This window comes from Heteronotia binoei, chromosome 21 (assembly GCF_032191835.1).
Source record: "Heteronotia binoei isolate CCM8104 ecotype False Entrance Well chromosome 21, APGP_CSIRO_Hbin_v1, whole genome shotgun sequence".
In the NCBI taxonomy this organism is placed as follows: domain Eukaryota; kingdom Metazoa; phylum Chordata; class Lepidosauria; order Squamata; family Gekkonidae; genus Heteronotia; species Heteronotia binoei.
In genome coordinates this window covers 135,430,130-135,457,906 of record NC_083243.1, presented here as the reverse complement: position 1 = coordinate 135,457,906, position 27,777 = coordinate 135,430,130, and the positions used below count along the sequence as shown (strand labels likewise).

The following is a 27,777-nucleotide window of genomic DNA, read 5'->3' as shown; positions in this document are numbered from 1 at the left end:
ATATGCTACGTAAGTTATAAATTATGCATTTTATGTTAAAACAGCAACATTAGTTTTGTTTTGATAGGACACTAAGTTTTGCATATATTTCAATTTTCTCTCAAATTTCTTTTCTGGAGAAGAAACTTTTTTCCCCCCTGTGCCTTCAAAATTCTAGAAATTTTACATCTGTACTTCTTATTCTGTTTGAATGAACATCATCAGATGACATCTAGTATCCCCAAACAAATAAATTATATCTGTTTTCACCCTGGAATATGAAGATCACCTGGGGCCCTGTTTGCAGACCTGCAGGGAACAGCAGAGAGGTGATGTGGCAGCTGCTGGACTCCTTGTTAGCAGCACAGCTGGCAAATGGCCAGGGAAGCCTCTGTGCCTGCATGTGCTCCCTGGCACTTTTCTCTGCCTCATCCTGGCCAATCAGGCATGGCCTGATGTGTCAGAGGTGTGGAGCCTGGGCTGGTGGACCACAGTGATGGAGTTTTCCCTCAGGTCTGCCTACCTTAAATCTAAGAAGTCCTGCCACAGTTGAGGTTAGTTGGCCTTGTGGCTTTCTTCCATTCTTCTACTCTTATTGCGATGTTACAGGTTCATCTTTTGTTAGCATGCTCAATGTCACAGCTTGCTGGCAGTATCAGTACGGGGCCAGATGCATTTTGGGGATAAATTTGGCCTGCTTTTCAGCCACTTAACACCAATGCTGGCTGGGATATCCATGTGTCTAGATGAACAGGATCAATAAAAAAGGGAACTTCGTTACCAGAATTCTGGAATTCTGTGATCATATTATAGGAATCAGAAGTTTTGAGTTGATCAAGTCTTAGCAGGCACTTATATTGTAGTGAAATACATAGAGAGAGGGCAAAAAAAAGCCCAAAGGCGCTTTTGAATGTTATTATGCTGTTCAGAAATGTTCAAATAAGTTTTTGGTGCTTTGCATTCCTCTGAAAAATTGTCACATCTGAAGCATGGCATTGCCTGTGCCCCACTTGGGAGATCTGCAAGTATTCTTACTCAATATGTGGAAACTTTAGTTCAGATGTTACAATGGAGAATAATCAGATGAGAAACTTGTGCATTGTATTGTAGATGATAAGGGAACTCATCCAACCACTTGTAACTTAGGGCCGAACTAGACATGATATCATCCTTGTGGCAGTCACAAGAACACTGTCATGCCTAGTTTTGCTTAGGTATGGTTTTACTCCTATAAATTCCTTATGGGGCTAGATTAGGGATGGGCATAGACTGGACCCCATACCCAATTTTTCTATGGACCAGCTTCCAGTTTATGGTCCGTCTGTGCACCCACCGGCACTGACCTCCATGGACGGTCCCGGGGGGGGGCAAGGCTTGCAAAAGCCATGCAGTGGCAAGTAAAGGCCAAGCTGTGACCTCACCCACTTTCCTGTGGGTAAACTCACAGCTTGCCCTTCACTCACACACCACCTGGCTTTTACAAAGAGGCCACTTGGCCTTCACTTGCGTGTCATGCAGCTTTGCAAAGGCCATTTAAAATTTAAATGGCTTTTGCAAAGAAGCCGAGCGGCAACTTCACCCACTTCCAGTTCACCCAGAAGTGAACCGGAACTGGGTGGAGTTATTGCTTGGGTATTACAGTCCAAACAGACCAATCCAGTTCATGAAACATGATGGTTCATGGTCCAGGGGTTTGTGAACTCCACAGACCAGATGAACTACCATTTTTTCAGAAGTTTTACAAGGGTATAATCATCCTTAGGACTGTACTGACAGGCCATGTTTCACTATCTTGTTTTTTGTAGAATTGAAGTCCCAATTTTTTTGAAAAATTCCTCTATAAAAGGGAATTTTGGAAACAAATTATAGGATTGTTTGGCAAGGCAGGCAAGAGGTGGGAACATCTCAACTAAGGAGATCCAAAACAAATGTGAGCATTGTTTAGTTGAAAGCTAATAATACAGCATGCAGTACAATGGTACACTTCCATAGCAATTCACTGCCTTGAAATAAATTCTGGAGCATTCAGCTCTAGTTGTGGGCAGGATCTGTGATGTTCATCTTCATGTCTTCTGTGCAGTCTCATGTGAGACTGTGCAATTGGTGGTCTACCACAGAGAATTCTTCTACAAGCTTCCAGAAATCTATAGCTAAGTACTCCCCCTCCCCTTGGCACAGAGTGGAATAGATTAGTTTCCTGCCCAAAGGAAAGGAGAGGGGAGCACTCTCAGTCCTCTTTCTTCAATTGAGACAGGACTTTTCTACAGCTTCAGATGAGTTACCTCAGATATTTTGATTCTTTTGAGTTGGTTTTTTGTCTTTATTGAGGTCTTCTGAATAATATCTAATGGCTCTGTTTTAAAAGTGCCAGGACTGTGGAACAAAAATGGCACAGAATTATAAACATTCTCAGTGCCTCATGTGTCTTGGTGAGGGACATAATACCTCAGCCTATACATTTTGAGCCCTATTTACCCCCAAAGCTTATCAAGAAATGTTCTTTTGCCTAAAAGCTGCTTTATGGGAACAATCTTTAGAGGTTTCAAATGTACATGATTCCCCTCACAAAAGGGCCAAAAACTCCCCTGCAGAGCTGGTCCAGGCATGGCTTGCAAAAAACTAGAATAGAATCATTGAATCATAGAGTTGTAAGATACCCTCAGGGTCATCTAGTCCAACCCCCCCGCACAATGCAGGGAATTCACAAATGGAGTGAGTTTCAGACCTTCCACCAAAAAATTCAAAAAGAAAATGGAAAATGTGCCTTCTACTGATGAGCAGATGCATACACCAGCCCCTGAATCTCTTTCAAAGCAACCTCATATTGCTCAGGGTTGACTTTGTCTCTGCGTCAAACTACTGTCTCTCGAAACTGTTCCACATCATCTCAGAGTCAATATTTTGGGTCACCTCCAATGTTAGAAAGTTGGTCTCAATCACTTTGATACTGCATTCTTTCTCGGAGCATACTTGAGAACATACAAAGAGATCTCATTCGCCATCCAGAACATCACTGACTACCTAATTTTCAGTTTACATTTTTGAAGTCCCATCTACCACAATGACTTCTAAAATTCTGACTTTACCTCATGAGCCGCCATCATCCTGTTGCTCTGAGCGAGGCTATCCCTCTCAACTGGGACACATTCTGCCATGGTTTATGCCTCCATGGTATAAATGGGATCACTCTCGGAGTTGAAGTTGTACTCCCTCTTGATGCTAACACTCCTCTAGGAGATCTCACTCACCTAAAGGATCTCGATCTTCAGAGAGCCACCATTATTCCATGTTTATGGTTCCTCAGGAGCCTCTGCTGGAACATTTCTCCATCAATTCTGCACCAACATTGATGCTGTCCCAATACGATGCTATTGGAGACCACACTCTTGTGTCTCTTACTGAGGACCTTAAAATGTACTCAGAACAACTGTTTCATATGGTGAAAGCTCTGCACATGGACTACAGAGGAAGATCCTGTGATGGACATTCTTTACCCTTCTGATGTTGGCCCTATTTCTGTACCTTTGGTCAAAGGGATTTGTAATATAACTCAAAACTATTTGGGCAAAACCAGCCTCTGTTCAGGCTTCCTGCAAAAATGTGGAAGCCATATATAAAGTTCAAGAGAAGGGTGTCAATTTTTATACCACCATCCTCCCCATAATTTTATTATGGCAGAGGTTCTCCCTGCTAGATAAACTAGTGGGATGAGTTCCTCCCCGCCTTTATAAATAGGGGTGTAAGTTAGATATACTGGAGAAGATTTATGTCTCCAGTCTCTGATAACTGACACTTCTTGCTCTGAATTATTGCATCAAAATCTGGAGACAATGTTTGTGCTGTAGCAATCTTGAGTGTGCTGTACAGGTGTTGTTAAGGTATGTATCTGTAAGTTGCAAACCTACTTTTGATTTTTTGACATTCATTAGAGAAATCTCATGGTCAACGCTTTGAGCCTAAGACCCAGAAAAAAAACTGAACTGGCTGGGCATTATAATAATAATAATAATAATAGTAAATTTTATTTATATCCCGCCCTCCCCGCCTAGGCAGGCTCAGGGCGGCTGACAACAGTTCGATAAAATTATACAATATAAAATATACAATATAAGGTAATTTAAAACAACATTTAAGTTATACATTGATTTAAAACAACAATCTAAAACCAGTTCCAAATGTCTGGATCATTCCATAGTTTAAACGGCGGTGATCTTCCTGATGTTATCTGTACACTTGTATTATGGCAGGGGTCACTAGATAAATCGTTGGTAATTAAACAGCCATCCTATCAACTTCTACAAACGCCTGCTTGAAAAGGATGGTCTTACAGGCCCTGCGGAATTGGTCCAAACTCCGCAGGGCCCGTACCTCCTCCGGAAGTTGATTCCAAAGGCACGGGGCTATAACAGAGAAGGCCCGTGCCCGTGTACTCTGTAATTTCGCCTCCTTTGGCCCAGGGATAGTCAGCGTGTTCTTCCCTGCCGACCTCAGTGCTCTTTGGGGCTCATATGGGGAGAGACGGTCCCTCAGGTAGGCAGGTCCTCGGCCATATAGGGCTTTAAAGGTAATAACCAGCACTTTGTATCGGACCCGGTATGTAACTGGCAGCCAGTGCAGTTCACGCAGCCCCGGCTGTATATGCTCCCATTTCGGGAGTCCCAATAACAGCCTGGCCGCTGCGTTCTGCACTAGCTGCAGCTTCCGGGTTCGACACAAAGGCAGCCCCATGTAGAGGGCATTGCAGTAGTCTAGTCTTGAGGTGACCGTCGCATGGATCACTGTTGCCAGGTCCCGGCGCTCCAGGAAAGGAGCATTGAGAGCTTTTGTACATAAGCTGCTTTATGTGCTGGTCATCCAATGGAGAACATAGCTTAATTCGCTCTGTAGCTTGAGAAAGCCTGGCAAAGCAAGCTGTGATGCAGAAGGAAGCAAGAGGGAGAAGGAAGCAGGCAACAGTGAGTTACTCATGGGCCTGATAGGAGTCCTCTGGGGGCTTGATCTGGCCCCCGGGCCACGTTTGACACCCTTGAATTCTGTAGCTATAGTACTGAGAGAGACCCTATTGGTTAAGGGCCTCTGCCCTTCCCCCAGATGTGAAAACAAAAGTTGAAGACCTTGTTTTTGAAGGCAAAATTCTATTTAATGAACAGACTGATGAGGTACTAGAATAAATAAGAAAATATAGATATACTGCAAAATCCTTGGAGCTGTCCTCATAGCAGACAACTAACTACCTTTAAACCAAGGTATTTCCCACATCACAGCCAAGAACCTCCTTTTGGGAGGGGATACAAATTTCAATCCTCCAATATAGTTCCATATCTCTGCACTTTGTTCTCTCACAATAGAAAGCTACAACCTTGCCAATGAGTACGTTCTGGGCAATCCCCCGAAAATCCTTTAGGTATAGGTTACAGCAATGACTGCTCCCAGGTTTGACACCCGATTGCTTCTTTTTGCTTACCACTGGGCTCTTACTACTGATGATTCCTGGGTCTTACATGTAATAAAATTTTTATTATGTTCTGGAGTTCAAAACAGCTGCTCTTTGTCATGGTTACGTACTTAACTCCTCTACTTCTCATGATTCCCATTTACACAAAAAGGTCCAGGTCCTCTTGTGTAAGGGTGTAGTTCAATTGTTCCAGGGAAGCATAACTTATTATTTCTACTCCAGTTATTTCTTAAGAAAAAGGAGGGGGCATGAGACCCATTCTAGATCTTAACAAATACTTATATGTTTATAAGTTTCAAATACTTACTCTGGAGGACATATTTCCTGGTTTGTTGTCCTCGATCTCAAAGACACATACCTTCATGTTGCCACTCATGAGGATTTTAGGAAGTTCCTATGTTTTAGGTTTGCAAATTGTTCCTAGTACATTGTTCTTCCACTCAGCCTTGCAACAGGCCCCAGGGTCTTCACTTCTTTTCTTTTCGCTATTATAGCTTTTTTAAGATTATAGGATTGCTGTGTCTATCCATTTTTGGATGATTGGCTTTGAGTGGCTATTTCTAAAGTCTCCTTGACAGCTAACATCTGCTTCACAGTGCATACTTTGCAATGGTTGGGGGAGTTCTGATAAATTATGAAAAAGCAGTTTTGACTCTGACCCAGAATGTCAAATTTTTTTGTGTCAGGCTTGACTCTGTCCATCACAGAGCCTTTCTGCCATTCTCCAGGTTATACAAACTAGTCTCCTTATTTGCCAAGAACCATTTCCAATCTACAGTTCTTATACAAAGACTTCTAGGATTAAGGCCTCCACAACATCTACTGTCCAATATGCTGAACTTCGGATGTGTCCGTTACAGAACTGTTTTTTAGGATGGGAATAGATCCTCATTGGAAATGTTTATCCTAATTCCAGACAGAGTCATAAGAACATAAGATCAGGCCATGCTGGATCAGGCTAATGGCCCATCCAGTCCAACACTCTGTGTCACACAGTGGCCAAAGAAATTATATATACACACACACACTGTGGCTAATAGCCACTGATGGACCTCTGCTCCATATTTCCATCTAACCCCCTCTTGAAGCTGGCTATGCTTGTAGCCGCCACCACCTCCTGTGGCAGTGAATTCCACATGTTAATCACCCTTTGGGTGAAGAAGTACCTCCTTTTATCTGTTCTAACCCGACTGCTCAGCAAATTCATTGAATGCCCACGAGTTCTTGTATTGTGAGAAAGGGAGAAGAGTACTTCTTTCTCTACCTTCTCCATCCCATGCATAATCTTGTAAACCTCTATCATGTCACCCCGCAGTCGACGTTTCTCCAAGCTAAAGAGCCCCAAGCGTTTTAACCTTTCTTCATTGGGAAAGTGTTCCAAACCTTTAATCATTCTAGTTGCCCTTTTCTGGACTTTTTTCAATGCTATAATATCCTTTTTGAGGTGCGGTGACCAGAATTGCACACAGTATTCCAAATGAGACCGCACCATCGATTTATACAGGGGCATTATGATACTGGCTGATTTGTTTTCAATTCCCTTCCTAATAATTCCCAGCATGGTGTTGGCCTTTTTTATTGCAATCGCACACTGTCTTGACATTTTCAGTGAGTTATCTACCCAAGATCTCTCTCTTGGTTAGTCTCTGCCAGTTCACACCCCATCAACTTGTATTTGTAGCTGGGATTCTTGGCCCCATGGACAAACTGATTTTATTAAAAGAACATATTAGAGACATGATAAATAAATTCAATCCTTTCTGGAAATTAATGATAACAGAGAGGTCTCACCTATAACCCTGTGGGAATTGCTGAAGGCAGTAATCTAGAGTCTGTTTTTGCACAGTATTTTCTCTACATTGCAGTCCTTTAAGGAAGGTGAAATTCTTATGGGGAAGATTTAAATGACATAGTAGATCTTTCCAGATGGGCAGCCGTGTTGGTCGGAAGCAATAGAACAAAGTAGATGTCCTGTAGCACCTTTAAGACCAACGAAGTTTTATTCAGAATGTAAGCTTTTGTATGCGTGCATACTTCTTCAGACAAAGTTTTATTAAGAATGTAAGCTTTCATATGCATGCATACTTTTTCAGACAATGTCTGAAGAAGTATGCATGCATACGAAAGGTTGCATTTTGAATAAAACTTCGTTGGTCTTAAAGGCGCTATTGGACTCCTACTTCATTCTATAGTAGATCTTTGTATAGATAGATCCAAAACTTTGTAACTCTTCTCATAAAAAAAGTAAAAGTTCTCACTTTAAAACAGCTTTATGACTTTTTGTGGAACTTCCACCTCCGCAGTCTTTGAGGGTGAAACACCCACAGGATTGTGACTATGTATTATTCTAACAGACATTCAACATACTAGAATAGATTACTAGGATAATCATACTTAGTTAAAAATATAATGGAAGTGGTCTGGCCATGTCCTGGTTTTATGCACACTAGGAATAACTAGGTCACAAGATACTCTTCTTATTTGTTCCATGGACAAACTGATTTTATTAAAAGAACATATTAGAGACATGATCAATAAATACAATCCTTTCTGGAAATTAATGATAACAGAGAGGTCTCACCTATAACCCTGTGGGAATTGCTGAAGGCAGTAATCTAGAGTAATTTAATATCAATCACCGCACATTGGAGAAAAGAAAAAGAAGCAAAGATTAATCAACTATTGGCTGAAATACATTTATTAAAGTCACAACATTTTAAAAAAACAAGGAGCAAAAAACTTTACCAGAAGCTATTAGCTTCTTTACCAGAAGCTATTAGTCCTTGAGAACCACTACGATTTTTTTAAAAAGTCTTTTTAAAAACAAATGTTGGCAAAAATCTTCCAAGAATGTAAAGTTATTGGCTTAGAGAGTTTTTTTTTTTAAAGGAACCTAGATCAGCATATTTTTGCTATGGGGTATTAGATCATGATTCTTAAAAATCATCCAAATTATGTATGGTTTTTATAAGACCCTATATGAGAACACACTGGCAACAAATGTGGATATACAAACATTTTTCATGAAAAGCATAAAAAGAATTTGGACCACCAATTACTTTAGATGAGATTAAGGATGTCATCAAACAGTCCAAAGCTACACCCTGCCCAGATGGTCTCCCAGATGAGTGGTATAAGGCCTTTAAAGATGTTTTGATTCTTCTATTACAGTCCCTCGTGGCTCACATTATACAACCTGATGAATTTCCTCAATTGTGGACAGATGCCTACATTGTTGTAATACCAAAGGAGGAGGATAGATTCTACTCTGCCTGAAGCTTTCTGGCCAATCTCACTTATAAATTCAGATGCTAAACTTTTTGATAAAATTTTGACCAGAAGGCTGAATCATATAGTCTCTTTATACATTCACCCAGATTAAATGGGTTTATCCTAAGAAGGGACCTCACTGAAAATGTTAGAACGCTTAATGTCACCACCTATTGTAAAAAAACAACAACTCAACAACAACAGCAAGAAGTTTTCTCCTTAGAAATAAGAAAGGTGTTCAGCGGTTTGCAGAGAAATTACAACATAAAAATATGGACTTTGGCCCTAGTTTTAGAAGGGGCAATATGTGCTGTATATAAATCCCGTACTGCTAGATTAAAGATTAACAACTATTTATTGGACAAATTAGAACTACACTGTGGTACACAGCAAGCTTATCCACTGTCACCACTGTTTTTTGCAGTGGGGATTGAGCCTTTGGCACAGTTTATCTGAGATAATTCAAAAACTGAAGATATGAGAATTAATGGGACCATGCATAAAATTGGTTTGTATCCTGATTCTATGGTTCTTTAGCTGTCAAATCCAATTTCATTTGTGGAGGTCCTTTAAAACATGTTTGTAGAGTTTGGCCACCTCTTGGGCCTACAGGTCAATCAAACTAAGGCTTACCTCTGCCGCATTTCCCTATCAAAAGAAGCAACCGCCATTTTCCATAGAGATTTTGATTTTAAATGAATATCTAGTCATCACCTAGGGATTCATATCCCTCTTATTTTTTTGAAACTGTGAAAGCAACTTTGGAAAACTTCAAAGCATCCAAAAACAACTACAGGAATGGAAAATTACGAAATATTCTTGGCCAGATTGAATTTAGCTCATTAAAAATTTTATTTTCCCTAATTTTTTATTTCTCTTTCGAACCTTGCCTCTCCACATCCCACCATCAGTTCTTGATAAATGGCAATGGAAATTAAATAGATTTATCTGGGATTATAAAAGGCCCAGATTTTATCAATCAATCCTTTGTAGACTGAGGGGAGGAGCTAGATTGTTCCAATTTAAGTTACTACTATGAAGCCTCTGCCCTGGCCAAGATGATAAATATGTTAAAGGGAGACTTTCCACAATCCTGGGTTCAAATTGAAATACTTCTCAAATTTCTATACAAGTTTTTTTTGGAACAACAAATATAAACCCATTTTAAAACAAACCCATACCTAATATCATCATACTTGGATGATATGAGATAAATATAGAAATCATCTAGCTCTGGGTATTTCCCTCATGGCACCACTTTTGAATCAACAGAGGTTTCCCATGGGCTTAATAGACAGGAACATGAATATCTTTCAATCTTGGAATCAAAAAGGGATCAGGATATTGGAAGATCTAGTAGATAAAAACAAATTACTGGAAAAAGCAGAACTGGAAAACAAATTAGGTTCATCAGTGATGTGGTTCTGTTATTTACAAATTTCTCATGCTTTTTCTTCCCCTCACGTAAAAATGACTCTAGCAAACCCCTTAACTGAATTTGAAATTATTTTAAATAATGACTCACAGTACATGAAAGGTCTGCTCTCTAAATTATATAAGATTCTTTTATATTCTAAAAGTGATAACATAATCTCTTTTCAAAAAGTCTGGCAACAGGATTGTGTGGATAGATTACATCCTGAAAATTGGCAAGTTATCTGGAATTCCCATTTCTTTAGGTCCTCTGTTTTCAGTAGTAAATTCCAGTCTCTCAAAATAACAACCTGGTGGTATTTCTCCTGCTTAGGCTTTATGGGTTTTCCAAATTAAACTCCCTACTGTGTAACAGAAAATATGGATACCTAGGAGGCTACTTACATGTATGGTGATCTTGTTCAGTAATAGAATGGTTTTGGAAAAAATAAGACAAATTATTATCTATTAATCTCCATTTTACTATCAACTTCTAGAATGACACTTGCAGCCCACTGGAAGACACCTACACTTCTACCTACAGAGAATTGGTTGCATCACATGTGGTTACATTTTATTATGACCAAAATAGCATTCTGTTTTATGCAGCCATACGCTGAAAGATCATACAGTAATTTCATTGCAGTATGGTTTTCAGTTCAATTTTAAACAGAAAATGATTTCCTTCCAGATAACTCTGTTTATAAGGACATGATTCTTTTTTTATATTTGACTCTCTATTCTTACTGGTTTAGAACTATGGTACACTGCTATTCCTGTAACTTTAATTTTAACTTAATGTTACCTCTTAATTGGTTAATATATATATATATATTTTTGAGGTTTGGTTTTCCTTTAGAATATCTCTGAAATTTTGTAATGTTTTTGACATTATCTGTTAAAATTTAGATTAAAAAATAAAGACAAGAAATAGATTTGAGCTTTACACCAAGATTTATAAAACATGGTGGAAAAATCTTTGTTTGAGAAACTGGAGGAAATAATTCCTGTACTAACATCTTTCTTCCTCATATCTCTGACAACAGAGATATGTGGTCCATCCAGAAAGTTTCAGAAAGAGAAATAGGAATATGACAACCATTTGGTTCCAGTTGCCATGTAGAATCTATCCTTGGTTCCACCATCAGACTAGAAGATTACCCATGGACAAAGGTAGCTGCATTGTCCATGTGATGTATATGGTGCTCTGGGAGATGCTATGAATGGGACAAAATACCCACATCCTTATGGATACAACTTTCCTTCATACTTTGAACAAGACTGGAATTATGCTTCAGGTCCAAGCTGCTGGGATAGTGCCACAGACACATGGAACCAACCTACACATCTACATTTCAAAGTGACCCTTTCAACAGAAAGTTCAGTTACTATGGAACAATAATGAGGCCCTAATTCACAGGCCTCAACAAGAATACAGTCCATAAAGTGGAGGATTAACTTCTGACACAAATAGCAAAGAGGCCTTCTTAAATTCACATTCAGAATCTGAAGTACTATCAGAATCATCAACTGATGGCACCATTAGAAATTCTAATCTTATAGGACTAAGTGAAAATCTTAAAGTGTGCAATGAACAGTTACTAAGAATGGCAAAGTCTATTGACATAGAAGTGTTGAGTTCAGCACCTAAAGCCTCAAAATTAGCTTTTCGTGTTCTACATTCATAGTATTGTACAGGGGTGGGAAACAGTGACTCTCCAGATGTTTTTTGCCTACAACTTCCATCAGCCCCAACCAGCAATGGCTGGGGCTGATGGGAGTTGTAGGCAAAAAACATCTGGAGAGCCACTGTTTCCCACCCCTGGTCATGTAGGACAAGTTACATTCCCTGTGACGTAGTCTGCTTAATGTCTTGGTCATTGAACTGTGGTGAAAACCTATCTCTTTCAGCTTTTGTTCATAATGAGAGTGATGTTCCTTTTTGTTTGTCCATCCTATAGCAGTGGTGAGGAAAACAAGAATTCAGTAGACAGAGGGTAGGAAATCAGATATGATAGGAAAAAAGCGGTACTCCTCGGGTGCTTCTGCCTTTAAAATAGCTAATTAGCATGCTAATATGGTGGATATGACCATATGTTTGTGTTCCCGGGTATAATTCCAGAGAACAAAAAGTAACTATCAAAATAACAAATACCACAGAACTTGTCATATGCTGTTCACTTAGAAATATAGTTGCAGCATTGTCTGAGAGAGAAAAACTCGGGTTAGGGCTACAACTCTCTCCCAAGAGACAAAAAAAAAAATGGAGTTATTCAGTTGTATTACAGATAAGACCTTGGACAAGATAATGACAGATTCACTGCAAGATGTCTTGAAGCAACTGATCTTCGGTTTAGCTCCTATACCAATCAGTAGTGTATCATCCTACCTACATTGTAAACATATGTTATTTCAACATTACAATTACTGTCCTTACAATAAGTAAAATAATAATGGCCTGAGCAACAACACAATCAAAATGATTTCTAAGAGTTAATCAGTTAATACCTCCAAAATATCTAAGGTCTACAAAACATGTTTTTGATTATTTGAAAAGTTCCCTTCATAGAACCCTGTTATCAAGAACAGGCTAGCCTTTTTCAAGGGCTAATGGCAGGAAATTACAAGGAATCAGAGGGCCCTCCATATAATTTTTCAGGCTTTCAAGAGAAATTCAGAGAAGTTCAAAGATAAAAATCCCCCATTTGTTGAAATGAAGCTTCCAACACTATTGTTAGAAGAGATGAACAGTCTACCAGCTAAAACTGCTCTTAAACATCTACAGCCCCAGCACTGTTTATGAAATGTGTTGTGATTGCATGCCTAAAGGAGTGCACTATATTTCCAAAGCTAGACAATTGAATTATCACTGAAAATTCCACGGAAAATATTCAGCACCACTTAGTCCTTATTCTTCAGTCAACACAAGAAGTAGGCTTTCATACAAACTGTTAAAAGTCAAAAGTAGCCGTGCTGGATTTTATCCAAAGCAAAATGTTTATTCCCCCCCCCCCCCCCCGAACCAGTTAGGAAACAAGAAAATGTGACAATGCCATTTCCAGCCAGTCCGTTATATAATAAACATACTGGACCTAACGGCCTTTGCTATTAGTTTGTGTCCTCTTAGCCAGACTGAGGATGAGGCCTAGTCACATAATATCAGAGGAAACATCTAACTGTTTCCAAAAACATTATACACTCTCTGATTTGTTGGAGTCAATCATAATCTTTGTTAGATATTCTACCCAGCATTTTGATTCTGCACCTAACAGTTAAAATAGATGCTTCTCACCTTCGGTCGTTTTGTAGAAAAATAGGTGGTGGAGCTCATCCAGAGATTGTTATGCAGCTGCACCTACTATTCAATGGACAAGGAGGTGGAACTCTCAGAAGGAGGAGGTTGAACTCTCAAAAAGGTTCAGGAGCTGTGCTCCTGTGAGCTCCCACTGAATCTGAGGCCTGCTTCTCACATCGGTGAAAACGAGGCTTCTCTAAGTGTGTTAGAGTTCAAAACAAAGCTATATAGCATGATTACTTTCATTTGCAAGAGAAAGATTACTAAACACAACACTACTAACATGTTCTGTCTCAGCAAACAAGAAGGAAGAATGTCCTTAAACAGCAATGCAAATATACTAATAGTACATGCAGTGAAGAAGAAGATACTGGATTTATATCCCGCCCTCCACTCCGAAGAGTCTCAGAGCGGCTCACAATCTCCTTTACCTTCCTCCCCCACAACAGACACCCTGTGAGGTGGGTGGGGCTGGAGAGGGCTCTAACAGCAGCTGCCCTTTCAAGGACAACCTCTGCCAGAGCTATGGCTGACCCAAGGCCATGCTAGCAGGTGCAAGTGGAGGAGTGGGGAATCAAACCCGATTCTCCCAGATAAGAGTGTGCACACTTAACCACTACACCAAACTGGCTCTCCTATGCTAATAGTACATGCAGTGGAATATGTTTCAGACAATTCATACTGCAGGATCACAAATTATACTCTTAGGCTGGTTGAGCAGCACCCCCCGCCCCGAAAGGAACACAAGTGGAGCCTATCCTCTGACTCTCTTGTCTCAGTTTTCAAACAGTGGAAGTGCCTACCTATTGATTTATTCACCACAACATGCAAGTCGAACATTATTTAATCTTGAGATACTTTTCAGGCGGATTGGACAAGGACACTCTCTTACACTTTTTCCCCAGTGCCATAGAATCCAGGATCTTGTGCACAATAACCCAGTGAAAGATCAAATTATATTTTAAAGCCTTTTAGTGATACAGAAAACTGGTTACTTCCCTTAGGAGATTACCAAAGGGCCTTCATCTCTCAATAGTAAGCAACCTCTTGTCTGAAGATGGGTTACTCTTTCACATCAAGCCATTACCATCTGGTGGATTTATATCTAGACAGAGGCATTCAGAATCTGTTCAAATAATATTAATAATCATATACTTGAATATCTTTTAGGTCTTAAACGGAGTCTTGGATAATAACGTCTATAAAAGTATACCAATTATAAGCTGCTGCTTTCCATAGAAAGTTTGGCTTTGCTCAGAGAGAGCCTAAGCATTTTCAGAGACTTACACATTCCCACTAGTCTCAGCTACTGTTCCACAGTGGGTGTGTCCTTAGTACTTTCCAAACTGATACCTAAAAAATTGAGCTTTTAGCTACATGCCTCTAGCAGTTTATGTCAGTTAAGACTGTTTACTTTCTCATGTTTCAGAGTGTTGGTCTGCAGTGGAACAGCTAGATTTGAGTCCAGTAGCACCTTGGAGACCAACAAGATTTTGGGGTATAAGCTTTCAAGAGTCATAGCTCCCTTCATCAGATACCTTCATCATTCTTAGTAATAATTACACTTGCATGTCAACTAAGCAACTCAAGAACTAGAAGACAGGTTCTGGCTTGGTTTACAAAGACAGGGTAGATGCTGAACCTAGTATGGAGTTTTTGCCTGGAACTATTACACAGTTTAATGTTAACCAGACCATTGCATTTTCTTTGTGTTTCTGTACATATTTCCCTGTTTCTGCTCCCCCCCCCCTCATGTGACCCTAAAGGGTGAGAAAACCATTGTGTAGAGAGGAGTGCCTCAGTCTTTTTCATGACTGGTACCATACCTATGCAATTGCTATGTCTGACTTACTGGTTTGAGTCAGTCCTGATCCATTGAACAGACTGGTTTAAGCCATTCCTCATGGATTGAACTCAAATAGTTGCCACTGGAGACCTGTTATTTTCAGTGTGGAATCTGGTCATTCAAGTTCCTAAGGGCGCACTCTTATCCCCCATGTGATTCAAATCCCTACATAAAGACCTTAGGAGGAATTATGGCATGCTGATAACACCAGCTCTGTATCTCTCTATCCAAATCTTTTGGTCTTGTGGTTGAGGTCTTGAGTCACTGCCTAACCACTCAGTGAACAATGGTTAATAGTAAGGGCAACCCTGTGTCTTTGGCACTTTATATGACATGCTCTCAGTGTATGTAGAATGTCATCCAGACCAGTTTGACCTCACAGTTGACCCTTGCACACAGCAAGTGTGCCCTACAATTTCCCAACGGTTTCCTGGGAAAACTTGCCCGCTGTTACTGATTTTCTTCAGCGATTCCAAACAATGTAGTTCAAAAACAGTAGAGCACCTGCTGAAAATACAAACTCAAAAACTAGCCCCAGCAACAAACCCTATAGCCAATTTAATCCCCTGACTACTCAATGAACAGTATCTTTGGGTCCTACAACACCAACTGTACCATCAAAAACTATTCTCCAGTACATCCTCAAGTATGCTATGCCCTATCAAGTGACCTGCTATTTACATTGGGCAAACTAGATTATCTGTACAAGAGAATAAATTATCACAAATCAGTCATTACAAATGGAAGCACTCAGAAACTTAACTGGGGAGGATTTCCATTTTCCAACAATTCAGTATTTAAATGTTGCCATGCCTCAGGAACAAAAGTTTCAAGAGAGACTCCAGCATAAAAATGCTGAGTGTCATATCTTGATATGAATTCCATCAGGTTGTATTCACTAAACAGAAAATAGCTTAATATGGGAAATAATTATACTGTAGATGTTTATGTATATTATTTTTCTGTCATGACAGTTCATCACCCTCTGGGAGTGGTCCACACTGAGTGGATAATGCTCTCTTTTGATAGAATCTTGTTTTCATCAGTGGTCTCCATATATCTCTTTTCCTTTGAACTGTTAATATTTCCCCCTTCCCCTTGTGTTTCCTTTGTTACTACCCATAGCTATATGTTTTGGCTGACTGAGGGTAACTAGGCTCTAATTTATAAGAGTATGCCAAATTGAAGGTGCCACAAGTTAGAAAACCATTGCACTAAAATAGCTGATATTAATAGTTTGTAAATCTTAGCTACAGCAATTGATTTGGTTCAGCCTTGGTAGCATCTGATTGGATTAAAGGTAATATATCCATTTCAAATGGTAAACAAACACACATATTGCTTGTATAATCAAACAAAAGATTTTTGGTATATAAATCAAGATGTCTTCGTGGTAATACCAGCTATTTCAAAGAAAGCAGCATTAGGAAACTATGTAAAGTATTTATTATGCAATAAATGATAAAAGATTATAGGAAACATGTAAAAAGTTTTCAACCTTTGGCATACAGCTGACCTAAATTATTTGGCTTTTTGTTTGTTTTACAGATAAAAGCAAAAAACTATGATAAAGTAGAAAAGGTGAGTGCTAGAGAACATCTACATTGTATACAGATATGAGGAAAAATATAAATGCTTAGAATGGTTACCGTCTTCAATTAAATGCTGTTGTTGCCTATATGTAGGTAATTTTACAGTCAAGACTTCTTGACTTCTAATATTTGCTGTTATAAAGTGATAATCTCCTGTTTCTATCACCGGACAAAAAAACCAGAGAGCACAAATTGTCTGTGTCTATCTTTTGCCTTCTGACACTCATGGAGAAGAAAGGACTAAGCTGCTAAGACTGATGGAAAACATTTTTAAACTATATGCCAGGAGTGGCCAACGGTAGCGCTCCAGATGTTTTTTGCCTACAACTCCCATCAGCCCCAGCCATTGGTCATGCTGGCTGGGTCTGATGGGTCTGATGGGAGTTGTAGGTAAAAAACATCTGGAGAGCTATCGTTGGCCACCCCTGCTATATGCTATCAAATTGAAGAATCCCCAGTGCTGTGGAAAAGGGCATTTTCACAATCAGAAATTGCTACAGTGTTTTGGTTCAGATATAAAAGCAACCCCCCACATAAATGCTTCATGAGTACAGGACTGCACATCAAAAATTTTAGATTACTTTCAGATCTGGATTTGGGGAGGGCATGGTTTTTATTATCCTGAACGTTTTGGGACTCTCCTTACAATTTCAGGATGGAGGGGGGTTACTAAAAATTTGTGACCATTTTAGCAATTGCCCTCCCATATTCCTCTGTCACCAAGAGGCAAAAGCAGCAGGGAGAGAGGAAGATGGTCTCACTAAACAGCTGTTTGGCGGTGTCTCCCTACCCTCCCCCATTTAAATTTTAAAGGGCTTAAGTGGATGTCTATCACCATAGAAGATAATGGTCCTTTAAATTTTAACCTGGCTTGCGTGACTGAGACCTGGGTTTGGGAGAGGGAAACCGTTGCCCTGAAAGAGATTGCCCCACCAGGTTTCTCAATCCTGCATCTGCCTCGAACCTGGGGGTGGTGGTGGAGTGGGGTGACTTTGCTCATCCGGGAGGTTTTCTCTTTCAAACCACTCCCTATCTCAAAGATCAACAGAATTGAATATGTTGGCCTGGTGTGGGAATTAGAGGTGAGTCTGGCCATCTGTCTGGTGTACCGATCACCTAGTGCACCAGTGGATGGCCTTCTGAGCCTGTATAAGGTGTTGGCCAGGTGGGCCTTGGAGTACTCGCAGCTATTCGTCTTGGAAGACTTCAATGTCCATGTGGATAAACCTGCCGCCTCTGCTCAGGCTTCAGAACTAATGTCTTCCATTGCACCATTGGGACTCAAACAAATTGTCTCAGGCCCCACACATCAGGCAGGCCACACATAGGATCTGATCTTTGGTATGGGGTTGAATGTGGACCTAGCCTCGAAGAGGTGCCATGGTCGGACCACTTGGTTTTGAAGGCCCGGCGGGACATTTCCACTCCTCACTGTCTAGGCGATGAGCCAATTTTTGCTCACCTGCGGAGACTAATGGATCCTATTGGATTCCAGAATGCTCTGCGGAATCCACAGTCCTCCTGCACCTCTTTAGATGAGGTTGTAGGGGACTGGAATTCCTGTCTCACTGAAGCCATCAAGGAGATTGCACCCTGACGTCCTCTGTTCTCCCAGGCAAAATCATCTCCCTGGTATACAGAAGAACTCCAGGAGATGAAGCAGGAGCTCCAACAACTAGAGCAAGTTTGGCAGTGTACTTGTTACGAGATGGCTCGAACATCTCATAGGATGTTGGTGAAGTCCTATGAGGTGGTGGTGAAAGCTGTGAAGAGGGTGTTCTACTCAGCCCCCTTCGCATTTGTAGGCTCACACCAAGCTCAATTGTTCAAAATAATTCTGTCATTAACATCCCTCACAACTAGAGGTTCAAATAGAGGAAAGAATTTGGCCATTAGTTCTGAGGCGTTTATGAACTTTTTCGTGGATTAAGTCCTGTCACTCCGTCATGACCTACCTGCCAATTTTAATACAGTGTGTGAACTGGAGGCCCCTTGGCCGTCTTTGGGTTCAGTTTGTGATTCTTTCAACCTCTTCTCCTCTACCAATGTTAACAGAGTCCTGAGAGCCGTTAGGCCTACCACTTGCTTAATAGACCCGTGTCCCTCGTGGCTGGCTAAAGCTGGTAACGTGAGGATCCAGCGCCCCATGAAAGAAATTATCAACCTGACCTTAGAGAGTGGGGTGTTTCCAGAAGGCCTAAAGGAGGCCGTGGTTATACCACTCTTAAAGAAGCCATCATTAGATTCTGCGGATCCAGCCAATTACCGCCCAGTATCAAATTTACCTTTTCTGGGTAAGGTAATTGTGAGAGCAGTAACTGAGCAGCTCCAGGGCTTCCTGGAGGACACATCAGCACTAGACCCATTTCAGTCGGGCTTCCCCCCTGGCCACGGGACTGAGACCACCTCCGAATGAAGGTGGGTCGAGGAGGGTCGACACTGCTGTTACTATTCAGCAGCGTTCGACACAGTCGACTACGATCTGTTGACTCACCACCTTGCTGATGTGGGAATACGAGTGTTGGCCTTACAATGGCTCTCCTCTTTTCTCCAACGATGGGGACAGACGGTGGCGCAAGGAGAGGATGTGTCCGTAAGACATCTCCTGGTTTGTGAGGTTCCTCATCCACATGCGCCCCCTTGTCCAGCTGGTATGGAGTTTTGGGCTAGGGTGTCATCAATATGCAGATGACACTCAGCTGTATTTGCTGTTAGGTGACTGGTCGGCCTCGATCCTGTCATCCTTGGCTGAAGGTTTGGAGGCTGTGGTGGGCTGTCTGAAGCAGAACAGGTTGAATCTGAGCCCCTTGAAGATGGAGGTTCTGTGGCTGGGGGGACTGAGGCTGGAGGATAGAAGAAGAAGATGAAGAAGATATTGGATTTATATCCCGCCCTCCACTCCGAAGAGTCTCAGAGCGGCTCACAATCTCCTTTACCATCCTCCCCCACAACAGACACCCTGTGAGGTGGGTGGGGCTGGAGAGGGCTCTCACAGCAGCTGCCCTTTCAAGGACAACCTCTGCCAGAGCTATGGCTGACCCAAGGCCATGCTAGCAGGTGCAAGTGGAGGAGTGGGGAATCAAACCCGGTTCTCCCAGATAAGAGTCCGCACACTTAACTACTACACCAAACTGGCTCTCCTGATTGCCTGCTCTTGACGGGGTGCTCTTAACACCAGTACCAACAGTCAAGAGCTTGGGAGTGACCTTGGATGCCTCTCTTTCAAGTGGAGGCCCAGGTCACACATATTGCTAAAACAGTATTTTTCCATCTACGCCAAGCCAGGCAATTGACTCCCCTTCTGCCTCTTTCAGACCTAGCCATGGTAACCCATGCAATGGTCACATGCAGCTTAAGACTACTGTAACTCGCTCTATGCTGGCCTACCCTTTAACCCGGAAACTCCAGTGGGTCCAGAATGCGGCAGCGCGAGTCCTGACAGGAATACCACAGACAGCACACATTATACTGGCTTTTGATTGAGTACCAAGTTAGATTCAAGGTTCTGATTATGACCTTTAAGGCCTTGAGCGGTCTGGGACTGATGTATCTACGGGACCGTCTCCTCTACAATGTACCTGGAAGAGCACTACGCTCTAGTGGTTGAAATCTACTGGTGACCCCCGGCCATAAAGAGGTCCAGCTGTCCTCAACGAGGGCCAGGACTTTTTCAGTCCTGGCCCCAACCTGGTGGAACTCTCTGCCGGAAGACACTAGGGCTCTGTGGGATCTTTTATAATTCCACAGGGCCTGTAAAGCAAAGATGTTCCGCCAGGCTTTTATTTGAGGACAGCGACAGCTGCCGGGCTGGCACCCCTCTCCCACCCTCTACTTAAGGGGGGAACTGCTCCCAATGCCTGGAAAGCAGAATTATAACACACTATAAATTAGGTTCATTGGGTTGCAACTGTTTTAAACTACTGGTTTTATTGATTTTATATGTACCTTTTGTTGTACATCGCCTAGAGCCCAACATTGGCCGGGATGAAGCGATTAATAAATTTAATTAATAATAATAATAGGACTTGGAGGCACTAACAAACAGCTGATATTTCTACCACAGTTGGTGGTCATGAAAATAATAAATACTGGACATACATTGTTTCACAAATACATCTAATCACAGGTTATTATATACCTAAAGATCCGGCCTTGATACTTGTGACCTGCTGTCAAGATTCCCACCATTATTAAAGAGTTCATATCTACACTACTGACAACAGCTAAACACACACTTGCTCTACATTGGAAAGATCAGAAACTTCCTTCAATGTATAAGTGATATCAAAAATATGAGAGTATGTATTAGACAAAATTGCTAATTGGACTGCGCAACAAGACAGACTAAAAATAACTCTAAAAATATGAATAAATGGGCAGTCTGGTTAGATGTATATACGGAAGATTCAAATGAACTATCCATAATCTTTCAATAGATTTTATTATTATACCATTAATTCATAAAGGTACATATGGTCATATATTAATTAGTATTTCAGCAATTGGTTAATGCTTTGTAAGAAGGTGGAGGAAACTGTGTAGCTTATTATGTTAAGTAGTTTTGTGGTAGGTAGTATGTGCAGTAATGGTTCACTGCTACCTGACTTTGTAATTATTAACGGACTTTGTAAAGGCTTTGAAATTAAATAAACAGTTTTAAAATTAAGGGGGGGGGAGGTAGAGTTAGCCTGGGAGCTAGGTCTATTTCCTATTGGAAATAATAGAATCATTTCCTGTGGACCATAGAGAGGCCAGGTCTACCAACCACAGGAAATAATGGCTTCATTATTTCTTATGGGTCATAGACCTATGGCTTGGAGCTGCTGTAAAAAAAGCAAATTATGTGCTGGCCACAATTAGAATAGGAATAGAGAACAAAACTGCTGCCATATACTGCTGTCATATAAATCTATGGTAAGACAACAGTTGCAATGCTGTATACAGTTCTGATCACCACACCTGAAAAAAGGTTATTGTGGAACTTTTTAAAGTGGACAAAAAAGCAACCAAATGATCGGGGGCTAGAGCAGCTACCTTATAAAAAATTGTCTAAAACACTTAGGACAGTTAAATTCAGAAGTAATGTAAGCAGGGGGAGACTGACAAGTCTATAAAATTTTGCATGGTGTGGACAGCATCTTCCTCCTCCATAATACTAAAACCTGAGGATCATCCACTGGAACTGAAGGGTGGACATTTAGAAGAGACAAAAGAAAATACTTCTTCACATAGTGCACAGTTAAATTGTGGAACTCATTGTCACAGAATGTGGTGATGGCCCCAATGCGGAAGGCTTTAAAAGAGGATTGCTGTCAGTAGCCATTAGTTATGATGGATATCTGTTTCCTTCAATATGCGTGGTGGAAGCTGGGAACATGGTAGCTGAGAACACACCCTTACTCAGGATTATGTGAAGCTATTACACAAAGGATGATGGTGATGATGTGTGAAGCTATTACCAGGCTTGTAACCCAGCAGTGGTTATGTGGAGGTACTGCTGGTGAGAACTATTTGCCTCTGTGTGGCATTTGCTATGGCTTTTGCAGTACTGATAATACTTTTTGAGGTACTGCAGCCTCATGGGTACGTGATCATCTCCTCATGGATAATTGCTAATTCCTGCAATTAATTCCTTTCTGTGAGAGCTTTCAGGCTGCAAGCCAGATTCTGCTGGTGTTATAGCTGACATGGCGTGTGAATTTGCCTTCTGCTAGTCTTGAAGAGACTAAGCAGCCAAGAATAATGTGGGAAAGATTTCATTTATCCATCAATCACTGAATTAAAGACTTCTTAATAGACCTGAAATTTTTTTCATCCAGTAGAGATGATTAAATAGCGTAAGTGATGGTATCAGGAAAACACTGTGGGTCTGTCACAGTTACTTCTAGCAGCCTCCATAATGTAGGGAGAAAGATGTATGGGCATAGTATTTATCACGACAGATAGCTCAGCAGTTGTTATTCAGGGTCAAAGCAGATGACATTCAGGGATAACTATGATTGGAAAAGTTTCAGTCATGTGGATCCTCAGTTTGGTTTGGAACCATTTAGGGAAGGGAAAGATGATTTAACTCTACTAAGGTTTCACTAACTGAAATTATCTCCATGATACTTTTATTGGCTATTCAAAGGCAAATTACTGTGCCATTTTAAAAAATTAAAGGGCCAATAATATGGGGGACTATTTCAGTTAACAATACTATTTGGGGGCAGATGGGTTAAAGTCCCTTTTTTCTCTCCCAGGGCGACACCCTCCTCCCCCAAAAAATAAGATTGCATGTGGCTGAAGTTGCTTTTTAAAAGGTCCATTGCAATCCATGATATCTGATTTGTGTAGTTTCACTTTTGGTTGATATTCTGATATAGTCCCAGTACATATGCATGCCCTTAAAGAAAAAAAATAGTTCATTTGAAATTTCATTGTTTCTCAATAGTGTAATTTGAAGTACTAGTAAGTCGGTGTTGATGTCAGAGCAGTGTACAAATTCAGATATTCTGAATGTGGTTCTAGGAAGCCAGAAGTCTATTACCAGGCTGTGCTACTAGAGTCCTCTTTAAGAAATGTTGCATCTATCTGATTTTCTTTTGTTAATGGTATGATAATGAACCTTAATGCTATTTGGAAAAGTATTTCAAGTTTACACAGAGGAAAAAAAACCTGTGTGAGATATAAGAATTGTAGTGGTACAGTCTTTTCCCACCAGAAATGTTATATCAGAGTTACATTTGTACTTTGAAGTTTGTAATATGCAGTGTGCCCTGACTTGAATGGTCCAAGCTAGCTGATCATGTCAGATTTCGGAAGCTAAGTAGAGTAAGCCCTAGTTAGTAGTTGGATGGGAGACCATCAAGGAAATCCAAGGTTGCTATGCAGAGATATATGTCTCTTGCCTTGAAAACTCTACAGAATCACCTATGATGACACCTTCTATCACCACCAACATGCAGCATCCCAACTGAGAAGAATAAGAACATAAGAGAAGCCATGTTGGATCAGGCCAATGGCCCATCCAGTCCAACACTCTGTTTATCCAGCTATCCATCCATCCACCCACCCACCCATCTACACACACACATGTATATACACACTGTGAAGTCCACATGTTAATCACCCTTCGGGTGAAGAAGTACCTCCTTTTATCCGTTCTAACTCGACTGCTCAGCAATTTCACTGAATGCCCATGAGTTCTTGTATTGTGAGAAAGGGAGAAAAGTACTTCTTTCTCTACCTTCTCCATCCCATGCATAATCTTGTAAACCTCTATCATGTCACCCCGCAGTCGACGTTTCTCCAAGCTAAAGAGCCCCAAGCGTTTTAACCTTTCTTACTGTTGAGCATGTTTTGTATGACTTCAGCTTGTGAAGATTTTTTCTGAAAAAGCTACCGAAGTTCTGACTATATATTACATACACCTTGAGATGTGATTCCTGAGAGCAAACTCAAATAATGATAATTAGTTCAAGCATTAAAGGTGTAATGGTCTACTAATGTCTACTCACAGGTTCCTGGTTTTTTTCTCTTTTATATAGTTATTTCAGCGGTGCCTTATGAAAGTTTTACACATTGACCTGTGGAAGTGCTACCTTTCATATGTGCGAGAAACCAAAGGGAAGCTACCCAGCTACAAGTAAGTTCATATTGGTTCACTTTATTCTCAACTTTATTTTAATTCAATTAACTTTTCACTAAAGGGCACTGGAATTGGAACTCTGCCTCAGAGCATTCAGGTTTAAAAACAGATTTAGATGACTTCTAATAGTGTTGTGTTTCACTATTGCACATATATCTCTTGCTTCCTGTAAACTGATTCTCATGTCCCCTTTCCACTTGTATATTACTGCTTGCATCATGTGCATACACAACAGCAGACAAATAATTACGGTTCAGGGGAACAGATATGACATACTCAGCATGCAGTCCCTGCATAACTCTAGAGTTCAATGTCTAGCCCTTGGGCAAGTTGCTTTAGCTTTCACCATAGCAAACCCTTACAGAATAAAATGAAGTCGGTTGTCTCTCTTTGGGAGCTTATGTGAAAATTTCAAACATTTAAAGATATTTAATAAATAATATCTAGTCTCATCCCATGTTGAAGATGGCTAATAGCAATGAGGCTGCTTTCAAACTAAAGATTTCTTGTTTGAAACAAACACCATCTCCCTGTGGTACACAAATCCTGGTGTTTGGCTGAATTGTAATCTTCACCAGGAAGGATTCTAAACTAGGCTTAAACCATGGTTTAGGATTCTGGCTTCTGAAAAGGAAGCATATTTCAGTTCAGCCAGTTGCTTGCAGTTGTAGGTCATAGGGAGCTGGGGTTACTTTCAACCACAGAATTCTTAATTGTGCTCTGAATGAGAAGGAAGGAGGAGAAAGGGGCGTGTTAAGGCACAAAAAACAAGTAGCATTTGTGCCCATCATTGCAAATGTTTGCTTATTGTGACATCTGAATTTATCCAGAGAGTAAATGATACAATATCAAAGCCCTCTATCAACAGTATAATACCAGAATACCAGAATAAGTGTAATACCAGAATAAGATGATAATGAACAGCAGATTGTGGCCAAAAGCCTAATTTAAATTGGAGTGTCTTCTGTTGCTTTAAAAAGATTAAAAGAAAGGTGTGATTTTCCTTTGTTAAAAAACAGTATTGTGGTTTGAGCTGTTTAGATGTGAGTTAAAAGTGTAATATTGAGGTTGTTGGAAGTAGCCAGTGCCACCAAAAGTCTCCAAGCAGCCTCAGTGTTTTTGCACTCCATTGGACCATGATCTCTGACTAACAGAAAGTGTGAAATAAGTTTGACACAAGATTCTAGGGTCTAGAATGTAAGGATTTTTAATCAGTGGTGTGGGGTTTTAATAACAAAGAGTTTTGTTACACTCAGCTATATTTACTGTTGGACCTTGATCCCATCATCTCTGGCTGAGGGTTTGGAGAACTTGGTGGGATGGCTAAAGCAGAGTAGGTTGAAACTGAACCCCTCAAAGATGGAGGTTCTGTAGTTGGGGGGACTGGGACTGGAGTTGGAGCACAGATTGCCAGCCCTTGGTGGAGTGCTACTAACACCAGCACCAACTGTCCAGAGCTTGGGAATGATCCTGGATGCCTCTCTCTTAATGGAGGCTCAAGTCACACACATTGCTAAAGTGGCTTTCTTTCATTATATCAAGCTAGGAAACTGGCTCCCCTCCTGCCCCACTCGGACCTAGCCACAGTAATCCATGCAAAGGTCACCTCCAGGCTTGAGTAGTGTAACTCACTCTATGCTGGCCTGCCCTTGCCTTTGACCTGGAAACTCCAATGAGTCCAGAATGTGGTGGCACGAGTCCTTACAGGAATGTCATGGATAGCACATATTCTATCTGTGCTGCACTAGCTATACTGGCTTCCAGTTGAGTACCGAGTTAGATTCAAGGTTCAGGTTATGACCTTTAAGGCCTTGAGTGGTCAGGGACCAATGTATCTATGGGCCCACCTCCTCCACTATGTTCCTGGAAGAGTATTACACTCTACAGGTAAAAATCCACTGGTGATCCCTGGCCCCAAAGAGGTCCAGCTGTCCTCAGTGAGTATCAGGACATTTTCAGTCCTGGCCCTGACCTGGTGGAATGCTCTGCTGGAAGATACTAGGGCCCTGTGGGATCTTCTACAATTCTGCAGGGCCTACAAAGCAGAGATGTTGTGCTAGGCTTTTGCTTGAGGACAGTGACAGTTGTTGGGCTGACACTCCCATCCACCCCCCCCCAAGGGGGGATTCTCTGCTCCAGATGCCTTGAAAGCTGAATCGTTGCACAGTACAAAGGATTGTCATTGGGTTGTAAACAGTTTTTAATTAATTGGATTCACTGATTTAATATGTATTTTATGTTGATGTACATCACTTAGAGCCCAGCAGCAGCCAGGATAAGGTGATTCACAGATCATAATGATGATGATATTTGGTGGCATAAGCTTTCATGAGCCGGAGCTTACTTGGTCATAAACCTTAGGCAACAATGAATTTATGAGTGTTTATGTTGCTGCAAGACTTTTTTATTTGTCTGTGGAAGTATGATACATCTTCCCTTCAATAATTTGTACATGTGACTCTAATAGTGTGTACATATGTGTGTGTGTTTTCCCTAGAGAAAAAATGGCTCAGGCATATGACTTTGCTCTGGATAAAATTGGCATGGAAATAATGTCATATCAGGTACTTTTTCATTACTAACTGAAATAGTTATTTGCAGTGGTTTATTAACATAAAATTAAACTCTTACAGTGTGATTCTATATATTCTTATATAGATCTGGGTGGATTACATCAATTTTTTGAAAGGCGTGTAAGTATAATACAGTTTTCTTTTCAATTGATGCAATGTTGCTATTCATACTGGTTGGATTGTGTGGTTGCTGACTTGTTACTGTCTTGCCTCACAATTTAGTGAAGCAGTAGGATCCTATGCAGAAAACCAGAGAATAACAGCTGTCCGCAGGGTTTATCAGCGTGGCTGTGTAAACCCAATGATCAACATTGAACAACTTTGGCGAGATTATAACAAGTATGAAGAGGTAAAGCAAAAGATTCCTGATGCTATTCAGCTGCTGCACTGGCACAGTTGTTTCTTGCACTAGTGGCATCTATGCTTGGGAGGCTTGGAACAGCTTCCATCTGTCAGACATTACTCTTGCTCAGCAGTTCCATTGTGACTAGAGAGCAACCCAGTAGGGCCATTTTGGCTGAGGCTGAGCTGAATATGCTTGCATAAATCCAGAAAACATAAACCTGCTCTCTTTCTCATTCTTTAAGATAGGAAGAGGCAGTCCCTTGCTGCTTAAAGGAATGCTGTATGAGGGGTGCAGGAATATAAATCAGAGTGTGTGTCCTTCCAAGACCAATTCCTTCCCATTCCCTTTGAGTTCCCAAACTGTAGGGAAGCAGCTTTA

At 40.9% G+C, this 27,777-nt stretch overlaps 1 protein-coding gene across 1 annotated transcript in view; it reads left to right on the top strand.

Annotated features, from left to right (window-relative positions):
• The window catches only part of CSTF3 (cleavage stimulation factor subunit 3), a 130,592-nt gene that overhangs the window by 72,403 nt on the left and 30,412 nt on the right, over positions 1-27,777 (top strand). Inside the window, exons 4-8 of the mRNA XM_060261442.1 lie at positions 16,807-16,839; positions 24,380-24,477; positions 26,978-27,044; positions 27,139-27,173; positions 27,276-27,402. Of these exons, the coding sequence (XP_060117425.1) occupies positions 16,807-16,839; positions 24,380-24,477; positions 26,978-27,044; positions 27,139-27,173; positions 27,276-27,402 (360 nt within the window). The remainder of the gene's footprint in view (positions 1-16,806; positions 16,840-24,379; positions 24,478-26,977; positions 27,045-27,138; positions 27,174-27,275; positions 27,403-27,777) is intronic.